Source organism: Pteropus medius, unplaced genomic scaffold (genome assembly GCF_902729225.1).
Source record: "Pteropus medius unplaced genomic scaffold, Ma_sr-lr_union100, whole genome shotgun sequence".
NCBI classification, from domain to species: Eukaryota; Metazoa; Chordata; class Mammalia; order Chiroptera; family Pteropodidae; genus Pteropus; species Pteropus medius.
The window spans coordinates 19212-28797 of NW_024350008.1; the positions used below are offsets into that span (position 1 = coordinate 19212).

Consider the following 9586-nt stretch of genomic DNA (forward strand, 5'->3'; position numbering starts at 1 on the left):
GTGTGTCCCCCAGGAGTTATTTTCCACTTACACAACACCGATGTCAGTGTGAACCCGCTGAAATCACTTCCATCACAGCTGCACACTCTCTACCCATTAACTCAGAGAACCCGCAGCCCAGCTCCACCTGCAGGTTTGTTTATTATTCCAGTTCATCAGATGGAAAAATCGAGGTACTCAGGTTCATGGCCCAGCTCTCAGGTTCCCAAGGAGAAGAGCCAATTCTGATGCTCTGAGCTACTGACCTGCATGTGTCACTCATCCACGGGTCACTATTCACTGTGCAAGGGTCAAGCACGTGAGGAGCCACAACATTGTCCCTGTGCTTAACGTGGAACAGGGAATTCCTGGACCTCAAGGGAGCCCAGGGTGATGGAGCAAGAGACTGGCCACGTGTGAGACCCGGCCAGCTGTGGCGGGAGCTCTGCCAGAAGTCCACGCGGCCCTGTGTGCAAAGCACGTGCAGGCGAGAGGACTTGTGCCGTGGAGGAGGGAGGTGTGTGACGTGCTGGGTGTTCCCTCCACAGCGCACAGATGAAGAGTCCGGCTGGCCCCTCCATGGCCTTCAAAAGTATCGTGTCCAAAACATCCATGGAGTTTTAAGACCTGTCAGGAATTACCTGAGAGACAAGAGGAGAGAGAGGCTTCCATCCTTGATGCAACTGGCCCGTCCACCCCACCTGGGGACACTTCAGAGACTGGACTGTTTCCTCGGGCGTCTCCCCTTCCCCAGTCTTCTCCATCTCTTCTTCTGTGTTTGCGGGGGGAGAGGAGGGGATTATTATAAACTGACTTGTTTCTCCCCAGTCCGATCGCAAAATCGATGCTGCAGGAGGCTGTAGCACAGATGTTTTGTTGTTTCGCATCCTCCTGGCACACGACTGGGCTGTGCGTTCTCCAGCCCGACAAGCGTGTCGTGATGTAGTACTTGGAGCTCATCAGAAATCAAAATAAAGAAGTGACTTAAGAGAATTATCACGGTGACCCAAAATAACAACTCACGATTAAAAGTGGTTTCAAATGGATGAAGCTCTAAGCTCAGCTGCAGGTCAGATGTGCAGAAACTGTGCATGACCTCCCTGCACAGACCTGTGCCACCTGGCATTTCCGTAGGACCAACAGTACCTTTTCTTTGCCTTTTTCTTTCTTTTTGGGCCATGTTAATAAAGGCCAATAGGTCCGTGACAAGACAGGTAAGTCCTGTGAACAGGTGGCCTTGGGTGTCAGAGAGGAGTGGGTGTGGCCACCTAAGGAATTTAGAGGGTCCCTTCACTGTGCAGTAATGTCCTGAGTCCAAATGAGAGCGTCGGGCCTCTCACCGTGACGACTGCTCCTTCTACAACAGGGGACAGAACAGTCACTCTGCGAGACCAGAATCGGCCTGACCTGTCACCCCGCCTAGGTTCCAAGGGTGCCCCATCGTGAGCCCGATGTTTTTTGGGTTCCAAGGAGAGGACTCAGGGCAGAGACAGCAGCCTGAGGGATGTAGAGAAGGCGGGAAAGTAGTCTTTTAGAAGATGATGTCAGGATTCCCGGGACCTCCGTTGACATTTTAGATGTGAACTGATGGATTCAGAAGCCATCAGGGAGCTTCCGCAGGTGCCTAAGGAGCCTGAGGACTGTCCAGGGGTCCCCGCCTCCATGTGTGGGTTCCAGCTGCACCACATGCACGGTCTCCTCACCTGCAGTGACCTGCCCACTGGTGATCGTGGTTAGGGATGGTCCTGGAATCTGAGCAGTCACAGAGGTGTCTCCTTCTCCCGCGGACGAGGGCCGAGGGATGCCAGCGAGGGCTGGCACAGGGCTCCAGTTGACGGAGGTGCCAGTTTCATGTCATGGACTGGTTCATCTTTCACCCAGGTGAGCACCAGGATGAGGTTTTACCTACTGTAGCTCCTGGCCTCTGTGGGACTCTGAGATCAATGGATGACAAAGCTTTATATTCCAACCCCACGGATGCAGTTTCTTCACAGTTTTGCACCCCCAACCCCGCTATTTGATGAAATACAGGTAGAGCATTTCCCATATGGTAAAGAAAAGAGCAACCAAGAGGGAGAAATGGCGAAATCTTCCAGAGACAGGTAAAGAAAAAGACAAGTGAGAACCACCTTTCCTTCATAATAAGTGCAACAATAAATAGGGAGATAGTTCAAAAAAGTAGATCTCATTGTCACATGTAAATTACATTTAGAAATGAGAGACTAGAAAACCACTTACTACATTTTACTTAAATTGGTTTATGCACAAATACATAAAATAAAAAATGGCATTGGAGAATATGAAAAAGTTAAAAAAAATTATTGATTCTTATTAAAAATAGATAAAGTGCATTTTTCTTACTAAGTTTAAATAATTGATTCCACTAAAAAAAAAAAAATAAGGAGACCAAGTCCTTAGAAATAACACCGTACATTATTTTAAAACTATTCCACATGTCAAAAAAAATCATAAGACTACATGGGACATAACAAACCTTTACAGGTTCCAAATATTTAGGTCATATGTATATTTTGATATTGAGAAAAATGGAATAATTCCTAATTCTTCTAGGAGATGGATAGAACAGTGAAATCTACACCTGACAAGGAAAATACATTGATACAGATGTTCTAAATTCTATATTCACAGAGATATGTCAGTATCAGATTTCTAAGAGGATGCAACATTACCACATGTGATTTATTCCAGGTATACAGGTTGGGCTCCATATTGATCAACCTTTAATATTATAGATCATATCAATAGATCATAGATTAAATGACATGATCTCGAAGGACCCTGAAAGAGTCTTTCACTAAATTTAAATTCCTAATAAACACACACACAAATAGACACAGAGAGGTATGTTTATGATATGGTGATTCACCCTGTCTCCCACACACACATGACTTAGTCCTACAGCCAGCACCTGAGCTAATGGGGCGGGGAGGAGCACATTTCCACGGAGACCAGGAGTAGGTCAGTGTGACTTTAGCTCTATTATTATCCATCACCATTATGCAAGTATCACAATGCAATTGAACAAGAAGAAATGGATGGTTAGATCATCACATTGATGGGCATGGACACATGCTCATTCCCTAAGCTCCAAATGGATGCTGCAGCCTGAGACACTTTGGGGCCAGTGCACTAGGGACAGAAGACACCTCCCTGTGAGCAGAAAGAACAGGGATTCACACTGAGGACTCACAAGAGGACAACTTAGTTTGAAAACTTCTGGAAATAAGTAAATGACCAATGATGAAGATGCAGGATTCCACAGTCACAGTTCAGGGCTGAGAAGACCATGGCTGGAACCCCACCTCTGCCCCTGAACATCAGTGCGGAGTCTCTGTATCCCCAACTGATGAGGAGCTGGCCTTTGTGTCCTTAAGACCCTTTGCGGCTATGATGACTTTGAGGACACAAGGAAGGTGAGGAGCCTTCACTCCCAGGCGGTGACTCTGGATGAGCCTGGGCCCATGGAGGCAGCAGCAGAATCAGAAGTAGCAGAAGCCACAGACACAGCCTGAGTGGTCGCTGCTGGGTGTTCCCACTCCTGGCAGATGATAATGGGGTTCTGGTCTCAGTTCTCCACAGGCCTGGAGCTCTGTGTGAACACCGAGGCTGCTGTCACAGAGGTGCACTGAGTATCAGCATCGTCCTAAGGCCTCAGCCCAGTGATGGTTAAAGAGTCCAAGGTGCCAGATCTGAGCCAGGTGATCAGACAGGACCCTGAAGGTCGACTCCTATAATAATAAATATGGGATTAGGAGCCCATTCTTGGCAGTACTTGCTACAGGGACCCGTACTTGACACGATCGATATTTCCTGATTCAGATGGGGCTGAATTCCGTGTACTTAGTTGTGCACTAACCTGTCACAGAATCTGTCCCTAGAGCAGCCAAACCTTGGTACCCAGAAATTGCTCAACTGGAGAAAATTACTCAATCTGTTGCCAACAAGGACAGACTTGGGGGCAGAATTCAAAGGATGTGAACACATTCTCTAGACAACATTTCCCTGGGGTGGTTCTCAACCTTCACTTTTAGGTCGAACACTCAAAGAAGGCGGCTGTCTGGTCAGAGCAGTGGGGTCGGCTCAGGGAAGCCCCACTGCACAGGAAACAGCTGGTTTTTGTCTCACTTCCCCACAGGCCTGGAGCACTGTGGGAGCACTGAGACTGCTGTCATATGTCTCACAGTAATAATCGGCCTCGTCCTCAGCCTGGAGCCCACGGATGGTCAAGGAGGCCGAGTTGCCAGACTTGGAGCCAGAGAATCGGTCGGGGACCCCCGAGGGTCGACTGCTAGTATAATAGATGAGGGTTTTGGGGGCCGTTCCCGGGAGCTGCTGGAACCACTGCACATTATACTTCCCGATGTTGGAGCTGCTTCCAGCGCAGGAGATGGTGACACTCTGTCCCAGGGCCCCAGACACTGAGGACGGCTGGGTCAGCACAGACTGAGCCCAGGAGCCTGGAAGAGGGAGAGACACAGAGATGGTGATGCTGGGGCTAGAGGTAAGAGAAAGAAGTAGGGCCCCGTGTGTCCTTCCCAGGGGTCTCTTTCCCTGTCCCCATATCCAGTCACCTGTGCAGTGAGCGAGGAGGGTGAGGAGGAGAGGGGACCAGGCCATGGTGGAGATGATCACCGCGTCCTGCCCTCTGTGTCCCCACAGCTGAAGCAGAGCTTCCCCCAAGTCTCTCCCTCCCCTCTTCAAGCTCTGACAGAGGGAGGGGCCACTCATGCAAATGAGACCCCCAGCTTTCTGATCCCTCACTGGGACTCTGGTCACGCCCCTCTGCCTGAGGGAATTAGGGTATGGGCCAGAGCTGCTCTGTGTGGGGTGGGGAGGTCACAGCTGTGAGACCTGAACAGAAGGCAGCAGGCAGTGCCAGGTGGCTGGTCCCAGCTCTGAATACACTTAGTTCAAGAGCAGGCCTTGACCGCCCCCTGGTGTCCAGGTCCAACACACTATTGTGTGACTTGGTGCCCAGGCCCTTCAGAGACAGCTCCTGCCTCCCCACTGCTCTGTTCCTTGTCCCCCTGCCTGAGGTCCACGATAGCTGTCACTTCATGTGGCCTCCCCACCATCTCAGCAAGTCTTCATGCTCTACTCAGACTACAGGGTTTGTCTGTCTCCAGCTCCCTTGACTGTGAAGTTTGTTTTTTCTCATTACTTCATTTGGAGCATATTCCCACGTCTTCTCATTATTTTGACTACCTATATTTTATCCTAAGAATTAGATGAAATAGTTTCTCTCCCGATCTTGAAAATATGGATGTGTGTAGAAGCGACCTCCGTGTGGACTGTGCTGGATGGTGTGACAGGATGGTTGGGGTCAGAGCAGACATTGTGTCCCCTGGGGTGCCAGCTGCCCTGCAGGAGTGGGCTGAGGGCAGATGTGTGTGCATGTGTGGTGGAGCTGTATGTTCCTGCTGGAGTGAATCCACGTGGGGTGTCCTGCAACGTGCCACGGAGGCTGTACATGCTGGAGAGAGCACCTGGGTAGAGCGCCCACCCGTGCTTTCCAGGTGGAGAGGATATGAAACAATGGCCTCCCCTCCTCGTCTGACCCTGGAGCCCTCCCTCCGCGCCCAGAGCTTCCCCAGCCCCACCTTCTCTGTGTGGGCCTCTCCTGCGTTGTGCAGAAGCTGTGAAGTCGGCCCTCAGCGCCTCTCAGGAAACTTGTCCTCAGTGTCGCTGAGCATTCACTGTGTCCTGGGAGGGGATGAGCTCAGCATCTTCCTGTGCCGCCATCCTGGACCTGTCTCTGTTAATAGATTGCTTAATAACATTTGCATGATTATTTAATTTCTCATCATCTGTATTTGAGAGGCTCAATGCATGTCAGACAGAGTGATCCGTGTTAATTTCTGCTCTAATAACCAAATGCACCTCTGACAGGTTAGACGAAAAATAATCTATGTTTAAAGTATGGACACCAATTCCAATGTGTGAAGGGTGGAGGTTATGAGAAATTCGACCCTTACGATTCAACAGGAATCTGCCACCATCTACCTGGGGATGGCATCCGGTTCCACAGGTAAAGGGTTCAGTCCCACCAGACTGCCCTCATCCACCACAAGCCCACCCTCAACTTCAGAAGCCAGTCACAAATCCAAGTTATTACGTTTGCACCTGAGCGACCAACTATCGATAGAAAGTCCAATGACCCCTCCCCACTGCCTTGGGTCTGAATTATTTCTTAGAGGGGCTCACGGAACTCAGAGAAGCATTTTACTTGCTATCAGTTGATTATGAAAGAGATGCATAAGGTGGGGAAGGGCTGTGGCCCTCTCTAGGCACCAGACTCTTCACCATCTCCGTGTGGTCACCAGCCCAGACGCTTGCAGGACCCAGACCCTATGGGTGTTTATGAAGGCTGCATTACTTGGACATGGTTGATGTACACTGGCCATGGAAAGCCATTGACCTGTAGACCTTCTATCCTCCATCGTGGTCAGGAGACCATGAGTGAGAGTTCCAACTCTCTAAGCACACGGTTGGCCCTCCTGGCCACCTGCTCCTTCCCTCTGGTGAGTCCCAAATTCACCTTATTAACGAACAAAAGACTCCTTTCTAGCTCTGGTCACTTTGGAAATTCGTGGATTTCAGGAGCTCTGTTCCAAAAATGGGATGAAGACCAAACATATATTTATTATGGTTAATCATAGTATCACATATGTGTATATGCTGCATGCACATTTTTACATATTTATGCATATGCATATAAATACACATGTATACTCATTTATGTAATTTTTGAGATGGGTGGGAGGGTCTAAAATTTATTAGAAAAGGAAATAGAGAAAACATAATTAAAAAATCCAAAAACACCAAAGCATTGCCTTTCGCAGGTCACTATAACTATTCATACTTATTAGAAATGCAGTCTAAAGAATGACAAAGGACATAGCATTTGTTACATATTTCATCATGAATACGCTGGGAGGTCATAGAACTAGCAAGGACTCTGACGTCTGTTGTCCCTACACATTGTCTCTTGGCATTCTTGAGGCACCAAAGGTCACAATGCCTTTTGTCATGAAGAAGGTCCAGGTGGCAGTTAGGACCCAGTGGTGAAGTGAGGATCGGGAAGCTGCACGTGGCAGAAGAACCAGGGACGGGGAGGAGCAGAGAGTGTCTCCCCTCAGCGTCGCGAGTGACCTGCTTGTCCCAGATGAGAGCTTCTTCGGCTGTGCTTTGATCCCCGAAGGCCCGCGCTGGCACCTGCTGCGCACCTGGGCTAGGGGCGGGTGAGGCCCATCGCGGGAACTCGCCCATTTCACCCATCATGTGTCAGAGCCGCAGTGCTGAGCGCTCAGAGGTTCCTTCCGTGACTGTGGCATCTGACTGACGGCTCAGTACCGCTCACATCTGCTGTCATCCAAGTCCATGTTCATGAACCCCACAGGCCCCGCAGAGGTCCCAGTCTCAGCCCAAATCCTCCCTGATGGTGAGAAAATCTTCCTTCATCTCACATGTGTGCTATTTGCTCACATGCTGAGAACTTCAAGATTTGAGTTGATTTCATAATTGGTCTGGTATCTGATTGATATAAAAAGACCGTTTCTCTAAAGAGACTCCCTCTCATTCTGGATTCTTCCTCCACTAGTGGTTCCAGCGCCCCCAGGGCCTGGTATTTCAAAAGTCCTTTGTCCTGATTCATTTCACTGGCAAACACTCCACGCACTGGCACCGAAGGAAAGCAGGACTTTCGGGTGATGGCTGTACGATACTAGGGTTTGGACCACAGGCTCTAAGCCCGAAATGACTGAGGTTTATCCAATGCCATTCGTAACGATGGACCATGGAGGAAAAATAACTGGAGGAAAATGACATAAACCCAGCTCCCCTGAGGATTCCGAGCTCAGAGCATGACCAGCAAAACAAGGGCAGGACGAGGGGAGCTATGGGGTCTTGCAGAGGCATCTGGATCCCGAGGGGACACAGGCTGGACTCTGCACCTCTTGTCCAGCCCACATCATCCACACCCACCATGTGTGGGAAATTATTTTTACTTCTGAGGTCAAATTGATGATGTGTGTATGGGGAGACCAGTAAGAAAAGGGTTATTGTTTGATTCCATTCTCTGCTGTTAGTTATAGGTGCCAGAGAATGACACAACCTGAGCTGGTACAGGTCACAGGCAGGAACAGAGGAGGGATGGGATTGGAGGGCAGGTGTTCACCACACTTCAACATGGAGCAATAGCTTTTGGTGATATAAATGTTACAGCCAGGTGTGTGACAGTGATCATTAACCCTGTCCTCAGACTGGAGTCCAAGGGTTGTCAAGGAGAGCTGAGGATATCAGGATGGGACACCAGATTGTCAATCAGAGCCCTCCAAAATCTCAATCCTAGAAGTTCTTTCTGGGAGCGCTTGTGATGGGAACCCCCAATGTGTCTGCTGCTCCCTCTTCAGGAGAACGTGAATTCTGCATCTGAGCCTTCTCCACAGTTTCATGGAGTGAAGTGACTTTAATCAAACGTTCTGTTCCCTGATAGTCCTCAGGCATCCATCTACACCCTGGACTGTAGACAAGCTCCCATGGGATAGGAGACGGGGAAGGACACAGGCAGTCCCTATGGCCTCAGGAAAATCCATCATCACAGGCCCCATGGCACTGAGTGTTGTCAGCAAGGAAAGTCACATCCATGGGACCGACTTCACCCACTTTCCCTGGAGCAGGCTCTGGGTTCATCTACCACTTCAGGCCCCAGCTCCTCTCATGCCCAACCCCCCTCTCCCTGACTTCACACCTGAAAGCTTGGGCAGCTGAGCCTGGGCCAGGGTAGCTCTGTGCCTGGAATTCCTCCCGGATCTCACATCTCAGATCTCGTCCCTGGGACACAGGGCTCCGTGGCCACTTCTGAGCATAGGAACCTGGAAGGGATTAGAAGTCAGTGCTCTGACTCCTGGAAGAGCTGAGTCCATGCTGTGGAGGACGGTCCACCTGCTGGGGTGGTCCACGGCTCTGACCCCGAATTTTAGACAAGGTAGTTTGCCTTTTTAAAGGGAAAAAAAAGCCAGTGCAACAGACGCTGAGTTTTAAAACTTGAATCACCAGCCAAATTTTCTGTATCTTCATGAGGATTTTTTCTTTGTTTTGTTTTTCTAGAAAGTTGAGACAACTTGACTGTAAAAGTGGGAAGGACATTGTGATCCAGCATCTACTTAAATTGCAGTTAGTGCATATTGAACTTATTGTAAATGAGAGGAATGTCTCATCCCGTGGCATTAACAGGCTGTGGTTTATGTCTCACTTTCCCACCTGTTTGTGTCACTGTGAGAGTCACTAATGTACCAGATCTGAGAGCAATAGTCGGCCTCGTCCTCAGGCTGGAGCCCGGAGATGAGCAGAAGCCCTGCGTTGGCCGAGGAGTCTTTGGATCCAGAGAAGCGGCTGGGGACCCCGGAGCCCTGATGCTTCTCGGAGTCTGATTTAAACCGCAGGAGATACCGGGGAGGGCTCCCTGCCTTCTGCTGGAACCAGTTTATCCAGTGGCCACCAACAGTGAAGCCACTGCTCAGGGTGCAGGTGAGTCTGGCTGTTGCTCCCAGAGAAGCAGAGAGGGAGGGCGGCTGAGTCAGCACAG

At 49.8% G+C, this 9586-nt stretch overlaps 1 gene segment (V, D, J or C); it reads right to left on the reverse strand.

Annotated features, from left to right (window-relative positions):
* Nucleotides 1-4065: 4065 nt before the first annotated feature.
* LOC120583078 (immunoglobulin lambda variable 1-40-like) lies at nt 4066-4735 on the reverse strand. The segment is given in 2 exon segments: nt 4066-4457; nt 4572-4735. Coding segments are annotated over 2 exon segments (534 nt in total).
* Between the last annotated feature and the right edge of the window lie 4851 nt (nt 4736-9586).